This window comes from Seriola dumerili, unplaced genomic scaffold (genome assembly GCF_002260705.1).
Source record: "Seriola dumerili isolate Sdu_G_001 unplaced genomic scaffold, Sdu_1.0 BDQW01000551.1, whole genome shotgun sequence".
NCBI lineage: Eukaryota > Metazoa > Chordata > Actinopteri > Carangiformes > Carangidae > Seriola > Seriola dumerili.
In genome coordinates, this window is record NW_019174806.1 from 401,680 (window position 1) to 419,497 (window position 17,818).

General features: G+C 38.4%; 1 protein-coding gene across 6 annotated transcripts; it reads right to left on the reverse strand.

Moving 5' to 3' along the window:
• Positions 1-42: 42 nt before the first annotated feature.
• Positions 43-14,922, reverse strand: LOC111236039 (E3 ubiquitin-protein ligase CBL-like). 6 transcript variants are annotated; one of them, XM_022764635.1, is made up of 14 exons: positions 14,753-14,922; positions 13,653-14,515; positions 7,667-7,813; positions 7,412-7,568; positions 6,661-6,782; positions 6,090-6,227; positions 5,916-6,003; positions 5,617-5,748; positions 2,972-3,151; positions 2,523-2,675; positions 2,254-2,312; positions 1,667-1,735; positions 1,434-1,489; positions 43-709 (listed from the first exon to the last, which is right to left on the reverse strand). In XM_022764635.1, the coding sequence occupies exons 2-14, from the start codon at positions 14,012-14,014 to the stop codon at positions 579-581; spliced, it is 1,794 nt and encodes a 597-aa protein (XP_022620356.1). In that variant the 5' UTR covers positions 14,015-14,515; positions 14,753-14,922; the 3' UTR covers positions 43-578. The 6 variants fall into 6 exon arrangements, with proteins under 6 accessions (XP_022620356.1, XP_022620357.1, XP_022620358.1 ...); XM_022764636.1 differs by having other exon boundaries at positions 14,677-14,922; XM_022764637.1 differs by having other exon boundaries at positions 2,972-3,148; positions 13,653-14,922.
• Between the last annotated feature and the right edge of the window lie 2,896 nt (positions 14,923-17,818).

Here is a 17,818-nt window from a genome sequence, read left to right on the forward strand (position 1 = left end):
TAGGAGAAAAAAAAACACCAAATGAAACTATGTAGAAAATCAAGTTTCAGTCACAAGTTTATTTGTTTAATTTTAGTACCACTTGAGTTTTATTGAAATATGTAGAGGCCTTCATTTACTCACACAACTTACCCACAAGAACAAACTTATGGTATGGGTAAATGAGGACATAGCACATTTCTAATGATTGAAATGTTCAATATTTGATTGCTCCCCTTCATTTGTCCACATAATTATATTTTCAATTATCAAGCCTTTCATTCGTTTCTATCATTGGATGGAGAAAATGCTTTAATTATCAAAAAGACAGTGTGTGAGACTACATTTAGGAATCAGTGCTGAACCTACTGTGGAGATAATGGCAGTGTGATTATTGAACAGTAGGAGGCCTCAGTGGGTAGATTTTCTGTCAGTTCCACCCACACATCTCGACTTCAGCAGTGCAACAGACACACATGGTCATTTCCAGTCAAACATGACACCAAAAACTATTTTTACATATCCTGAAGGCTTTAGTCCCCAGATATCTCTCATTTCATTTAAAGAGTCTTTGTTTTACCGAGTTTTTTTTTTATTTGTCAGGATGACATTGTTCTCGTCATGTCACCAAGGCCATATTTGTCTTTTCTGGGACCAGCTCTCCTTTCCTCCCTCTCTTTATGTCTTCTATCTTTGACTGGGTGGGAGGGTCCGAGCCAGGCTGCTCCACCTACACACAAACACAAAAACATGTCATTCTAAAATGTTCAGTCCATACTAGAAGCCTAAAAGTCCAAGGAGATAGCACACCTACTGTGATAGAATGAATTGTAGTTGATTGACAGTTATCAATGAGATTATGAGTAGTAATTTTACTAGTTTAGTTGACTAGCACCCACTAATATCATTATTATCTGTTTTGCACTGCAATGCAATAATTACTGGAATTGAGTCATCATTTGTGTTAATGGTTCCACCCGTGCTTTTCTGTTATGACATTTCAAAATGCCTGCTGTGAAAAAAGTCTATGAATCTGATTCACTCTGGAACACTAAAAACAAGAACAAGATGGTACTAAGGGTATTAGAATTCCGGTTAGCAAGATTAACTTAGAAAACATAATGACAAAGTACAAGAAGTAATGCACACTTTCAGTAATGCACACTAAGCTAACACATCAGTCAAATCAAAGAGATGAAGAATCTTTTTCACTATCAGTACAGCGGGAGAGTCTTGTGTCTCTTGTGCCCAAAAACTCATATTTGTATAATGAATCCTAATGGAAAAACAATGTAGTATTTAACTGGACTCCCATTTTTACTAGTTTTCCCAGTATGGTGAAAGTACTTGGAAAACTACAACTGCATGTTGTAGAATAATCTCCCTTCAGTGTAGTTTCAACACTGCATCTGCACAGTTCAGGATATATAACATTATAACATGCCATAACTTACTGTCAACAGCCCTCTGTGATGAAGAAGGAAACGTTGCTTCGCAGAGGTATTCAGCACTGTTTGACACAAAACAACACAAGCCAACGGGTGAATTAGCTGCTAGACATAAACAACTGAATCAAGTTCCCACTGTACGACTGAGGCATGGTAGCCTTTACTGATGATCATAAACATGCGGGCTCAGATGGAAAATGCTGGTTTATTGCCGTGAGATGGAGACAGCTGTCAATCACCTGTGGGACAATGAGTGTGGCATACCAGAGTCATCCTCCTCACTGTTGTGTGGCTCCTCCCCCTGACGCCTAATGGAAAGGATACAGCGCATTTTATATTCCCCATATTATGTTTTTCTTTAATGTGTGTCTAGCAACCGTCTCGGTGAAACTAATGGGGGATCCTCTTAAAAGCCAACAATAAACAGAAATCACCCACTAAACAACAACATTAACACTTGAACTTTTGTCTACCTTATTTTATTTTTCAAGGCACAGCAGCTGGTAAGAATAATATGAATCTTGAAGTTAGCAGCACAGTTCACAGTTAAATGCCAGGTTACTTTTGTGAATCCTTTTTTTATTATTCTTATTGTATAGACAAATTCATAAATTAAAACAAAGACATACCATACAAGTGCAACCTGATGGAAGTGTCCTCTCTTGGTTCCTCTATAGACATTAGTAACTCATTTTACATTTTGACTATAAATAAAGTTAAAATGTCTAGATCCTCATCTCAGTAGCAAGAGGTGACTGTAGAGTTTCAGTGGCAGGCCCACATTTAAACCTCTCAATACGTGTATACAACAACAGCAGTGTCTCACCTATTTATCTTTGTTTGTTGTTTGTGTCGTCTGCGTGTTTCACTGACACGGTGAGCCTGCTGAAGGGAGGAAACAGAGTGTCACAGAGCACCAGCTACTACGCGTAGTCACGCTACAGTCGGTGAATCTCTGCAGGATTGTGCATGAGTTAACATTTCACTGAGTTTAGTGTCTGTGGGGACTGGAGAAAGTGATCACTATCATCAAACTGCCAAGATGGAACACAGCAACAATATGCAAGCAACAGCTTGAGTGTCTGTGCAACTTACTGAACCGGAGTGGGAGTGTTTGGCAGGCATCTTGGTTTCTAATGTCAAGGACTGGTTAGGGGGAAATGAAGAGTGTGGGATTGTGCTGTTTTTAGGTGGCAGAGGTGGAACGCAGAGGTGGGAGCTGGGCACCTGGTAATCCAAACTTGAGAACTGTTGGTATAGGAGAGACAAAGTGTTACAGGCAGCCAATGGGGATTTTTATTTTTTACTTTAATTTCTTCATTGCAGAACATGACTTGGAGGAAACAGAAGGAGACGAGGAGGTTGAATGAGGATGCATGTTCCAAACAAGATGCCAAATTTTAAGCTACAAGTCCTGCTAAATGGACTGAACTGGAAATGTTGCAGAAAGAGATAAACACATGGAAACAACACTAAGATTCTACAGCCATTCGAGCTAAAACTGAATAAAACAAAAGGGCATACACAGCAATATATTCACACACCTTCCTCAGGGCAGCCATTTCCTTTACCATGAGTTCAATGTCCTCATGGTCCTCCTCCTCTGTGTCATCGTCCTCCTCCTCCCAGTGACCGCTGCCTGCCAGGAAGGGCTCGATGACTACGGACTCTGTTCCTCTGATGTCGCAGCGACAGTATGGGCAGGTGTGGCCAGCTGACTTCTGCTAGGTAGTTATCAGTTACAGGTCACGGGCAGAGTAATGGAAACTCTATTTGAATTTAAAGACCCATTCATTGTCACACGTTGGCTTTAGAAGAGCTTTGTGTCTTTTGAACTGTGTGTAGTGGAATATATTGGGCCTGTCAAAGATAAAAGCCACAAGCTTTTCAAAACATAAAGGAGATGGAAAATACCACGTTCAACAGACAGTGTAGGCTGTGGTTTTGTAGAAATGTAAACCAGATGAAGATGAATTGAACATTTCATTTTTCTCTTATTGCTCTAGGACACAGGCTTTATGTTTTATGATGCTAATTTCATGCATTGATTGGGACTATTGTTTTTCTTTTCAGATGCAGTTTGTCCATGTTGTTGACAAGATTTTTCAGATTGCTCCCCTTCCTACTTAAATTTGCAGTTCGTCTGACTGATATAACTGCAGGTATCTAGACTAGACTTTACAACTTTTCCATTGTGGTCTGACGTCCATGAAGCATCTTATTTTCTTTTCATGCCTGTCTCTCTCTCTTTCTCTCTCTCTCATTCTCACTCTCTCTCTCTCTCTCACACACATTTTATCAAAGTGAATGTGACTGATACGGTTTAAAGAGGATGTGAGCCTGAACTCACACAGGAAGTCCTGAGCCAAATGTCAGGACAAGAGTGTTTTGCACCATTGCAAAGACATAAACAACTCCTGAATAGATGGGAGGTTACTAGGTGGCTGACTGAAAGAAACAGAAATAGGGCATGAAGCTGTACTTTGCCATCAGCAGCTCTCTGATTGGATGTCATAAATGTCACTCTGTCATCAAAAGAGGAAGTAGGAAGTTGGGGAGGCCCCACTGCAGGAGCATGAGTGCATGCAGGACACGATAACTAAACTGTGATTTACAGACAGACCTTTGGGATTTGTGTGTCATCTCAAATAGTCAAATGTAAATGGATTAATTGAAAGATCGCCATATGATATTCTCTACATCTTTCTCTGACATTTATGTAGGATAAGGATAAGATAAAAGTCCCACTGTATTCCCCATTTTAAATTAAACAGTGATGTCAGTTTACATACTGACATCAGTTATAGTTATTAAGGGATCACTTCACAGCCCTTTTCCTTTTTAAAGTTTTTGTAACATTAAAGATTTGTGTTTGTCTTTCCAGTAAGCTATGTGATCATGCCAAAAAAAAAAAGGTTTATGAAAGTACAGGGGTGAGTCCACAGCAGGTGTACGCTCACTACGCAAGTTACGTAGGGTCCCGCAAATTACGCAAGGGCCTGGCCTCTACCTCGTATCACAGCGGGTGCCAATGTTTACAACTTTGACGCAAGGATGAAACGTAACTATCCTAATGGTCAGGAAAATAGAGAGAGAGAGAGATAGAGGGAGGGAAAAACATCATGAGCGTGAATGATTGGAACATCAATAAGGTAAAAGTGTCCTCTTATCTCCAAGTTCGATGTCAGTAAACAACAGTAATGTTAAGTTGATGTGCTAGCTTAGAGTACATCTCTGGCTAGTGTACCTGTCTTGCTAACCTAGCCGTGTATCTCTGTCTGTGTCTTGCTTGTCAGCCAGTTTCACAGCAGTGTGTTCTCTGACTCTGTGCCGTGACAAAAGTGAGGGTGAAATTCAGCTATGTATTGTGATAGATAAACGTCAACGTCTTACGGTGTTTATAAACTACAACCAGGAAAAGATCAAATTGCGCGTGAACAAACGTTTGCATGCGCGTGCGCGAAAGCAACCTCTGTGGGGACCATTCCAGCCATTAGATAGATGTGATGGCTCCTCGTGGGTGCACAGAAGTTTAAAACAAGGCATTGATTATCCAATCTCTCAGTCAAGCTTTAGTTCCAACTCTGACTAGATGCAAGGAGGAAAGCAATGGATTGACATTGACTATTAATTACATATTGAATATTGAATTCAAAATGTTGACTAGCTGGGCGTACTGCGCAATATGGATGCACATTATATATACATATACAATTATAACCATCAAGTGTTCAGCTAAGCCATACTTTGAATTGTATTTTATATTTGAAAATGGTTTGCATGGCTCATGGGTCAGAGCCTTTGAGCAGAATTTTGCTTATAGGGCCCCAGGGACATTGTTCTGATTTTACATAATGACGCATGTGAATATTGTTCACAAGCTTTGTTAAAAAAGGAGCATATTTTGGACATCAACCCCAGACCACATGCAAATAACCAGCATTTTTACAGTATGGTGAGCTAAAATCCACAAGGTAACCATGGCAGTGCTGATTTTCAAATTAGCCTAAAATAAATCTAGTCTAATCAAACCAGACTGTTTCACTTCACTGACCACAGAGCAACTGTTACGGTAAGTCTTTGCATGACGTGATGAGCATGTGGGAGATGAACATTAGCATGTGGTTTATGATGAAGGTGGATAGCCTGTACAACAAGCTACAATGATGAAGTGGATGAGGGTTCATACCTGCCAGCCTATGAGGCAGGGTTGGCACAGGAGATGCCCACAGGGCTGGATACGAGTGTCCTTATCCCTCTCTGCACAGATCTTACACAGTTGGAAGGTGCTGCCGATTTCACAGTAAAGCTCATACTGCTCCTGTTGGGTGTTGCAGTCATGGTGGTGGGTTAGTCAAAGAGACAAGAAAATGATAAGAGAAAATGATATCTCAGGATATGATCTATGTTTTGTCTCCATAAAGCTTCACTAGGCTGCTGGCAGTCCACTGTAAAACTGATAAAGAGGTATAAAGTGCATCCGATTACTTCTGTAACTTTGACTTTGCCCCGCTGGGTCGGTCCACACAAGCTCGTCAGGTCGGGGTTCACATCACGGCCATCTGGGTACAGGTAGCTGCAGGCACAGAAACACAAAGCACTTAGAGGAAACACACAAACAAAGGGAGAATAAATCAGACACTAGTCTGTGTATGTTCTAACCAGCCCTCCTCGAAGCCTTGAATGAGTGCCTGGTAGAGAGGTGTATTCTGGGGGATAGTCTGGACGATGTCACCTTCAGTGGTCACGTGGCCAATAGCCCACTGGCCCATTCTTGTACAGCTCAGACGGAAGATATAGCTGTGAGACAGAGATCCTAGTAGATCACACTTGTTTACAGGACAGAAAATGAACACTGAAATAAACTTAGACAAATTTAGACATCAAAGTTCACTGATAAGTCACTTGAACATTATTTGGTTATTGGATGTCATTTTGCTTGAGTTTGATGCGTTATGAAAAATATGCCAGTAACTCAAGAGGAAAATAAATACTATGTACTTTAATAGATTAAAAAGTAATAAATGAATCGTCTTCCCCTGATGAATTTTTAAGATTTTCATAATAAATAGCCAAGTACTTAAAGTTGTTGGAGTGCTGTGATTATATATTGCTTCAAGGACCTAATTTTTCACAGCCGGGATCATTTGTACTCAGCAAACCTCCACAGTGCTATTTACAGTTTTGACATATGTGTGATGCAGGTCAACACTGACACAGTGCTTGTCTTCACCTTCCAGGCCTATGCAGGTAGTGTTCCAGACGAGCTACAACCTGGTCATAGGTGAGGAAGGCCATGTAGCCCGGATGAGTTACTGCTAGTTGGTTCCAGTTCCTTAAAAGTGACTTCCAGGGCTAAGAGAGGAGAGGAGAGGAGAGGAGAGGAGAGGAATGGAGAGGAGAGGAGAAAATACTCAAGATTAATTAGTGTTATAATTTTTCACCATTTAAAAGAATGGTTTGACATTTTGGGAAATATGCTCATTTATATTCTGGTTGAGAGTTAGGTGAGAATAAATATTATTCTAATTGAACCAACAGCCAATTAGTTTAGCTTAGCATAAAGATTGGAAAAATAGCATGGCTCTGGCAAATGTTAACAAAATCCACTTACTTATTTTATCTGTTCAAAAACCAAACTAAAAATAGTTTACCATTTTACAATTGGTTATGTGCTGGACTATTTTGACTTTCTGGTACTGATCCAGAAATAGTCTGGCATCTAACCCAACATAAAGGGGCATACTGTTGAATTTACACTTTTTGGTTTTAGTATAGATTAAACAAACGAGATATAATGACATCTTTAGAGGTGATATGTCATTTTTGTTACCTTTGACCAGAACCAGGCTAGCTGTTTCAGTTTCTGGTCTTTATGCTCAGCTAAGCTAACCAGCTGGGAGCAGAAAAACATACTTCCCAAATTGTCGAAGTAGTCCTTTAAATAATCAGCTTAGTACCTTTACTGGAAATGTTCACCTCACCTGGAACAGTCTGGTGAAGATGTCAAACTCAAACACAGATATGTGGTCATTACAGGTGAGATCGATGGTTGATTTCAGCGCCATGGACTCCATCCCTTCCTCAAATGCATGCACGCTCCGCAGCTGCTCTTTAAAACTGTTCCACTGAACTATACACCTGCCAGAATACATCATTGAGGTGTAGTGAATGTGTATACACACAAAATGAAAAAAGTCACAAAATGTCAGGTCATCTTGAAAGTTCCTCACACTCACTTGTTTCCAAATGATTGCCACCAAAACTTCTCAGCGTCTGCCTTATTCACCCTGTAGGTGTCACCCTGAAAAGATCCGTCTGGAAACATGGCCTTCATCTCCCACAGTATGTGACTGAACAGCAAGGACAATTTGGTCAAGCTTCTCCTGAGAGTGAAAGACACAGCAGACTTTCAGTTGTGATGCCAGAAATAAAAATAGGTATACTTTGCTTAGAAATGAAAATGTATTCTTCACCACATGGTAAAAAAAAACAATGGGGGAGGTGTGAAAGTTTGTGATAAAAGTTAGTGCTGTGACGATCCCTGCCCTTTGCTGCCAGCCTGTTCGTCTGTCTCTGTTTCAGATGTCTGGTGGGTGGGGCAGGGGATTATCTACACCAACTGGTATCACTTGGGCCTGGTGTTACCAGCTGCTGCTCGCCGTCCCTCTCTCTCCTTCCCTGCGGTCAGCCATTTAGTTAGGGTGCTTTAGTCCTTTGTTCTTTCCGTGTTCTTTGTTTTCATGCACTTACAACACTTGCACACACTCCCCATGCTCATGCACATTCTCACTGCGGATTCTACTGATATTCATACTATAACTGGATTATTGTGTTTTGCGTTTAAATATCCTCAGTTTGTCAAAAAAACTATCTCTGTTTTGCTGCTGAAAATGGTGTCTTCTCCCACTTTTGTCATGACATTTGTATCTGCTGAAAAACCCTAAATCTTTTATCATTTCTGTTTGCATTTTATTAGTGTGCCTTTTTAAAATGACTTTCTTGAAATTTTATGTAATTACATAAAGTATCACAGGCATAGTGTTACGACTCCAGCTTGCCGTGTAGGTGTGTGAAAAAATTGGTGGATGTCAAACCAGCCGGTTCAGCAGTGTGGTAGACTGTGCACTGGGAGCTGGCCATGAGTAAATTATACAGAAATTGAGAAAAAAATGAGAATAAAATACAATTCTATAACCACATTTTTTCAGAGGAAACGTAACTCTGTTGTACATTTGATTGTATTATATAATTTAAGTTTAGAAAGCATTGCTGATACTTTCCGTAGATACACACATACACAAATACACACAAAAGGTAGTCCAGCTTGCAAACAGGATGCTCTCTGCTGCATGCGTGTCTGTGAATACCACAAAATGTTCCAGTGGCCAGTGTGTTACCTCAGGGCAGTAGTCTCAGCACCCCTTGAAGTGTCTAAACTTCTTTTTTGAACAACTGTTTTTGTACTTTTCTCAACACAAGTTCATCTTTTTAAAAAAAACTCTTCAAACATGTTTCTCTGTCAACAAGAAACTTGGTACAACACTCAAAACTGATTAATACAACAAAAGCTCTATATGCAAAATCATTCAACAACACCAGTGTCAGAGATTCTTTGACAACAATAACACGTGTACGATGTAAAACACAAATAAGTAAAAACTGTTAAATAAAAAATGTTATAATTTAGTCTTAGAGCTTAGATCTTTAAAGATCCCCTTCTAGCGTGTTTGATGTAATACATACAGTATAATTTGTCTGGTATTGTTTTTCCACAAAAAAATTACATTAACTACTTAAAAATCCTCAAAAATACATACAGCTCCGTTATTGAAGAATCCGTGGAGTCTGTGGATTGGAAATCTTTTTGTGTCAAAAGTTTTAACACACAGGGCGTTTATCACTGGAAAGTCCATTCTACTCTATGAAGGTCCAAGATTCAAGAGAAGTAACAATAATCTAAACACGTGTATGAGTGGAGGAGGACTTTCATTGTTTACATAACTTATCTGTATGATATGTACTCAATAATTTTACATTAATTATGTAATCAAATATACTGCAACTTACTTCAGTACACATCATAGTTTTTAATTTTGATGTGGACTAATTCCACAGTACACAAACCATAGCATCTGTAGTATTATGAATTAAATATAGCCATAATTCTGCAATTATATGTGGCATATAGTGATGCTTGAATTAACAGAATTTAACAATATTAGGCAATCCTGTCTGGTTGAATGGAAGTTTTAATCTTCATTTCAGCATATCTCCTCTTTTACAGGACATCTGGGAAATAAGTTCTGATGCATCTCGGATATTTAATAAGACAGACATTTGATTTTGTGAAAAGTGGTCATTGATACTTTTTTTTTTACCTCACTGAGGAAAAAAAACCTCTGTGGTGTTGGGGAGAGGAGAGTAAGGTGGGAGGAAATGTGTAAGCCACATCTCACGCTCTGGCTGGGCATCGTAGGTACTTAAAAATAACATGTAAAAGACAGAGAGATGGTGATGAAATTAACTGTAAACTAATGTAGTTTTTTGGTCTTTTTGGTTTTGGTATTTTTGTTTTTTTGGTGATACTGTATACAGTTGTGATGCTGGACAATGCATTGCATTACAGTAATAGTTGTCTGGTTGGTTGACATTTCCTGTAATTGTGTCATTGTTAAGATTTTTTTCATCAGCTTGAAGAAGCTTGATGTGAAACATGTAGTTTGCTTCAAAAAACTCATCTCCTACAGAGACAGAGCATAGCTTGTGTAGATCCTGTGGGCATTTTAACTATATTTTCAGATACATTGAGGACCGTGTGACCATTAATTTTTACTTCAAACCTGAAGCCATCTCTAAGTGAGCTTCACATTCAACACCATGCTCAGGTTCCTACATTCAAATAAGTTCTACTTCTGAGAGCTAAAGCATCATCAGTGTTTATTTGCTAAAGAGGCGGAATGATGACAAATTTTTATTTGAAATTCATGTTAAAAAACCTAGCCACGCCCTGAACATGATGAGAAGTTAAAGATATCCACAACTGATCAAATGTTTGTCAGTGACAAAATTAAACCACAAATAATGGCTACAGAGCAAATTCAGTCAAGTACTGTTCCTAAGTACACCATTGAAGCACCTTATACTTTCACTCCCTGGTATTTCAGAGGAGGTTTCTATTCCACTAATAGTAACTATTTACTTATGATGAGATTATGATGCACTGTGGTAAATTAAACTTTTAGTGAAAGTGAAATGCTACAGTCACATAAATGCATCAACAATTACAATCTTTATAATTAGTTATAATTAGTTATAGTTATATTGAGTAGAATAACACTCAGATGGGCCATTTCTCACTTATGCTGATACTATAAAATTTTACTTCAGTAACATTATCAGTGCAGGGATTTTACTTGTGGTAATGTCAATTTTATTTCTGTGAATAGTTCCTCCAAGTGCATGAATTAGCAAAATTAGATTTTATTAATTGATATATTGACTAATAACTACTGTATGTTTCTTATGTTGTTCAGCTCACTGCTCACATACAGTCGTACGTGCAACAAAGTCTGCACATTTGCATGTATGTTTCTTAAATTCCAGTCAGTTGAGGTCAAACTCATCAATGTGACATTAATCTTCCAGCTGCTAAACCTTCAACTGTCTGTTTCTGTCACCTCCACCATCAGTCGGATCTCACTTCTGTTTTTAGCCTTACATGATAGCCTGACAGATATTTCACTTGCTAAAAGGTGAATAGTATTTTAACCATCCAACAATATTAGAAATAGGCTGAGTACGTGCTTCTTTACTGGCTTGAGTCTGTGGGATAATGAACCGCAGAAAAGAGGACATTATAACAGGACATTCAGAAAACTTAAAAGAGGATATTTACACAATTTGCCCTGATATCTAACCCACAATACACGTAACACAATGTGAATTTGCCACATGACTGCCCATGCAGACATGACTGCGGTGTGAAGGCCATCTGTTATCTACTGTGTACAGAAGATTGTTTAAGGTGATACAATACATTTTTTTTTAAAAATATGGTCGTATTATATTTTCAGATTCCGCTGAAGGACAATCTTAGACAAAAGCTGGCCTCTGGTACAAGTTTCATATGTGAATGCATGTTATACAGTAGAACTGAGAGAGCTTGCCACGCATCAGCTGCTTTGGAGCTCAGTGGTGCCTCAACTGCAAGCAAGAACATCTGTTTTGATATATCTAATACTATGGCAAATGTAGATAAAATCAGATATAAAATGGTTACAATTGAAATGTTTACAACTGAAATGTTTTAGCGCAATGTATTTCACTACTATGCAATACATTGGCTATAATTAGTTTGGAATGAATCCTTTAAACAACATAATTATGTGAAACGATGACTTGATATTGTAACATTACAATTCTGCTGAAACAGATCGATCGATCGATAGATAGATAGCTAGATAGATAGACAGCACCATGTCTTCCTCAGAGTTAAAAGTAGGAAGATGTTTGTCAAAACTGCAACTTAACACAGTGACTTAATCGTGCACAAAATCTTATCCCTCCTGTATGGTGTATCCTTGGACAGACACTCTCTCCCCGAAGCTGCTCCCATTCAGAGATCGTTGTTGCTTTTTCTAGTTTCCCAACATTAGCATCACAAAGATGCAGGTTTGGCTGTTTTTCCACCTTCGTCATTAGTAGTCCCTACAGGAGCAGGGGACGCCCTCAAACTCCAGATAAAAAGTGCTCCAAAACATCCACTTTAGCCAAACAACAAACTTACAGGATGTGATCATAATTTTTTTATCTGATGGACATTGGACTTGTGGGAATTGGGGATGATTTTTAAAAAATTTTTTTAATACAGCTTCTATAGATGGGATAAAACATTTCTCTTGATTTAATTTTGTGTTTAAGGAAGGGTCAAAGCCTCTATTATAACTGCCAAGTATTAGATATGACTTTTTTTTGTCTTGCAAATATAGAAGACTATTTTTGGGTTCTCATACTCATTCTCATAGTAAAAATCCCGGATCCCATGGTGCTAGATAAAGATTTAAGGGATGTGTGGCCTGTGTTTGACCCTATAAAAGTTTATCTGTCTTACAGAAGGTCAGGTTACAGAGAGGGATTCGTCTGGATAAAGATCATGTTTTTGGCTTGAGAACATAATCTGGCTGAGTTGGAAGGAAAATGTTGATTGTAATATAAGTCGATCCTTAGATGGTCAGTAATACAAATTGAATATTTTCTCACTTCTTCCTGTTTGTGTTTGGCCATAAATAGATTTTATCTGCTCAGATTGTTTGTTCAAATGTGTGGAATTTCAATTGGGATTTGACAGAATTGAAAAAAAAAAAAAAAATCAATCAAATAAAGAAAGCAGCAGTTTCCTAGACCTCACTGCAAACAGTTTTTTTTTAATCAAAACTACAAAGAGAAATCTTAGTAAAAACTGTATGATCAGTCAAATATCCAGAGTAACGTAGAGACTCTCCAGAGAGATGTTGCTATTGATTTTTTAAATTGTGATGGTTTAATGCTGCGAGCATCACAAATGAAATTCCTTTCCAATCCTCCACTGTGGTGGGGTGACACTAGAATATCAGAGATTATAAAAAAATGTTAACATATGAATTTTCAGGCTGCAACTAATGATTACTTTCATTATCTATGAAACTGCCAATAATTTGTTTCAAGACTCAACTACCCGTTTAGTCTATGCAGTGTTCAAAAATAGTGAAAAATGTGAATTGCTAGTTCTCAGAGCCCGAGGTGATGATTTAATATGTCCTGTTTTGTCCGACAATAGCCGAAAACTGAAAGATATTCTGTTTACAATGATACAAAACACAGAAAATCAGCAAAACAAATCTTCACATTTAAGATTTGGTTCAGATAATTTTCGGTTAAATTAATCAACTAATTGATTAATTGTTTCAGCTCTTGAAACTTGAAAATGAGAAACATGACAGTTATGGTTAGGAATGTAATTGTGAAGTAAAAGATGAATGAAGCATTGACAAAACATTTGTGTCAACCTTTGAAAATAAAATAAAAAATATATTGCATTTTGGAATAGAGCACTCCAAACAAAGAAGCTATAGATTGTTGTGAATGTTGTGAAATGAATTTAGTGTTTCAAAACCAACATTTCTTGCTACCACATGCTTTTCTTCTATCTATAAGGATGTACATGTCAGTCAGGAACCCTCTTACCTGTAGCTGGATGACTCCTCAAATATCTTCTCGCGTCCCTCTTTAAACAGCAGCACGGCCCTGTCCGTCTTATCCAGCAGGTTTCTGACATGGACCCTCAGGTAGATGGCCTCGTCTCCCCTGGGCACCTGTCCGCCTGCCGCCTTTGAGCCTCTGAATGGCTCCCAAACCTGCACGAGCAGGGCTGTCGCCTCAGATACCAGGTCTGGCAAGTATGGCGGACTGTTCCTCAGGCCCAGCCGGGGGTTAGTGCACAGCTCATGGAGCTTATCCATTTTTTTGAGGGCCTTGTCCACCAGACGTCGGTCTCCACCAGTAGGGGGCTGGGAGCTTGAGGCTCCTGAACCTGCTGCTGCCATCATTTCACTGTTTTGTGTGTGCAAGCGATGTGAACCAAGAGCTACCTTAAATATCAGTCAGTCTGTCTGTCTGTATCCGTGGGGTGTGGCAATAAGTACCAATGGTCCTACTTTGTCAAGAGGTGTGGAAGCTCAGTGTCTGAATGTGTGTGAATGTTTATGAGCAGAAACTGGAGCAGCTATTGACACTGGCTCAGGTTTTTAAGTGTTTAGGCTGGCATTTGTTGCCCTTACAATGAGTTCTCAACTTCATCTGAAAAGCATACATCTTAGCCTCCTCAAACAGCATCCGTCCTTGATCCATGTAACAATAACCCAACAGGATTACATGATCCAGCAATAGACCTCATGTGCAATGACAGCATCTTAACAAAAATACAATCAAAGCTCCACTTAAAACCACCACTCCTCTCTGTTTGTGGCTTCTCACTTCTCTGTCAGCAACTCAGAAAAATTACAAAATACAAGGTCCAACCCCAGATGCCAATGATGAGAAAGTGTGTACTAAAAACAAAGGAAAGGATGATTTGAGACTGACAATAAACGGTTGAAACAGTTTAAACTTTTATCATCACATTCCTTTCTCTCTCATCACTCTCTCCACCCCTTAACTCTCTGCACATTCAGCCTTTCTTGGCCATTACTGAGCACAACACTCTCCTTACCAATATTCATGTATACATCTCAGCAGCACAGCAGTCCTACATAATCAGGGTCAACAGAGCTGAGACGTGTACTCACAGCACAGCGGAAAAATGTTCTCTGTCTTGGCCTCACATGTTGCTGTTTCTTCTTTGCCTCTCTTTCTTCATGTCACCCTCTCTCTCTCTTTGTCTCTCGTCTTGGTGCAACCTTTGATTGGCTTCCTGGTTGCAAGCAGACAAACAGGTTTGTTTTCTTTGCTCTACTACTCTGGCAGGCAAGCAGAGAGAAAGAGAGCGAGAGTGAGAGTGAGAGAGAGAGAGAGAAATGGGAGGGAGGAAGACTGAGAGGTGTGGACTCAAAACTAGACATTTGCTAAGAATGAAAGAAAAGCACAAGGCCTTAGTAACAGTATCCAGAAAGGTAGACTTCCTAACAGACAGGATGCCTGTGAAATGAAAGCAAAGGTCAAAGATCAGCAACTCCAGCTGCTTCACCAGGTGGGATATAAAAAGAATCATCATGTTCACCTGACTGTCAGCAGGGAAGAAGATTTACTGTGTAATTCTGGCATGGAAACTTCTCACCTTTTGGCAAAATTCGCCATTTTGAAACCAAAATGGGTCACCGACGTGATTCGTGCAGATCCGATGAGAACATTTTTTTTTTTTTTTTTTTTTGGTGGGGGGTGCATTGACCTACTGTAAGCCACACTGTGTGACCACAGTACCATAGCAACTCAGCTACTACTACACTGCAGAGGAGTCAACTACAAACTGTATCCACAAATGTTTATTGTGAGCAGTTTCATGTTGGACCTACTTTTTCTCTATTAGAAACAAAGTAGAAAGAAAGTATTTCGTTTAGTAGCTTATTTTCTTAAAAAAATCTCTGGGTGAGCATATCCCGAGACCCCCTCTAGTGGGTCTGTGTTTTTCTCTGCTCACGCATCCTTCTCACCTTTTTCACCCCTGACCAGTTTGCATGCCTGGTAATTAGATGGATGCAGTGACATGGAGTGGACATGAACTGTTGCATGTTATTTTTAGCCTCACATGTGGCATAAATCTAAGGATGTCAGTGTCAGCCTGACTGAAATATTTCTTAAATGACTGTATGGATTGACGTTTCATACTATGACCCTTGACTTTTCTTTCAGCACCACTCTGAGGATTACATTTGTGGTTTTGAGTAAAATGTTTCAACAACTATTGGATGGATCGCCATGAAGTCTGATACACACATTCATGTCTCCTCAGGATAATCGTAACAGCCTAACTATTGTGATTCCTAAACATTTCATTTAGCGCCATCATCAGGTCAAAATACTTATTTGTCCAAAATTTTGATCTATGTGATAAAATACCTACAAAGCTAGTTACATTCCTGTCAGCCTTTGTGTTTCGACAAATTTATTTAGTAGGATAAACCCATTGAGATGTACCCTCTCGTTTTTGAGAGGGTCCCGACATATAACACAATCACTACATAACAAACGAGTGACAAAATAAATAAAGAATAGAAGTACAGTAAGATTACAGTAATGTAAAGACAGACAGCAGACAGCCAAACAAAAAACAAAAACAAAAATAAGAACAAATCAGCAAAAAAAGCAAAAACAAAGACATACCACATACATTAATTACATTAACAACATTACAACCACAAGGTGGCCAAAGAGGCCAATACTAGGTAAACAGTGTGAGTGGATCAAGGGTTTAGTGTTAGTTAGCAAATGTTTGCTGGCTTAAATGCTTGTAAAACCCAAAGATATGCATTTTACAGTGTAACAAAACAGACATGTAGCAAAATCTCACATTTAGGAAGCTGAACTAAATGTAGGTATTTTTGGTCAAATAAACAAGTGAAACAATCAATTATCAAAACTGTTTCACACATAGTATGTGACTTTGTGACTTTTTGGTGATGATTCATTAGTCAGAAGTTGGAACAATTTTAACGATGAGAAGAGATGTAAGCATGAATGAATGAATGTAGCATTTAATGAAGGGTTTATTAACCCTTTTTAAAGTAATTTGTTTCATTTTGGAATAAAACACCAAGAAAAGAAGCTAAATATGTGGTTATGACAATCTTCACTTTTGACACATGCTTCTGTTGTGTATTGATGTAGATTTCAGCCGGAGGCCCTCTTCAATGTTGAAAAGTAAGTACATTTACTCAAGTACCGTACTTAATTACAGTTCTGAGGTGCTTTAATGGAGTATTTTAATTTTATTCTATTTTGTTGTACTTTTACTGAAATAAGGTTTTGAATGCACTACTTTTATTTTCATAAAAATTTTCAAATTGTAGTATACCTACTTTTACTGAGGTAAAAGATCTGAATACTGAACTAACAGCATTCTCATCGGCCTCTGCTATGCTGTTTGGTAGCCATGCTGAACATTGTGGTTTCTTCAGTTATACCTACACTTACGCCTAACTGTAAAACTGTAAGAAGAGAGGAAAGTGTAAAGGACAGTTTTGAAGACGGCTGAATATGTCTATTATTAGCAGCGACTAGAAGCACACTACCTTGACTTACATAAATAACTCCACTAAAACCATTATTTACAACAAATACTACATATTGAAAATAACTGAGTTGTATGAACTTAATGAATAATAGCATTTTTAATATAAAATATTACATTCAATGTAATATAATAATATAAGAAAATAAAATTTATAATTATTGATTATATTGAATACATTTTTTTACAAAGCACATCCCAAGGTGTTTTCAGAAATTATCTTTAAATACAATGAAAGGATACATTTCTCATAAATCCTCCCTGTGCCTGTTGTGGCACACCATCTTCACCATTAGAATGAGAAAACTGAGAATCTGACCTCTGCCTCAGTATCCACAAGAGGGCCACACTAACTCAGACACTGCTCACAAAGTTTTGAGTTGTCACTGCAATCTGATGCTTATAATCTGAACATTTAAATTCCAGTTTTAATTTACCTTAACTGAAGAGTGCGCACAGACTTTAAGAATTATTATTTATTAGTATTTTGCTTAGTTTGTGTGCTTAGTTTTCGCTGATTATCTTTAGCTGGACTGCAACAGCACCCATCCAAAGATAACATTTGTCGCTGACTTACTAACTGACCACCACTGGTTAGCCAAATGCCACGAGACTGAGATGGAATTTC

Bases quoted from the DNA above. Each gene is read 5' to 3' on its own strand.
- LOC111236039 (XM_022764635.1), bottom strand. From the start codon at position 14,014: ATGATGGCAGCAGCAGGTTCAGGAGCCTCAAGCTCCCAGCCCCCTACT. The intron at 6,228-6,660 runs GTGAAGACAAGC...TCTGTCTCACAG, and splicing joins TACCTGCATAGGCCTGGAAG to CTATATCTTCCGTCTGAGCT. The intron at 2,313-2,522 runs GTAAGTTGCACA...TCCTCCCTTCAG, and splicing joins AACACTCCCACTCCGGTTCA to CAGGCTCACCGTGTCAGTGA.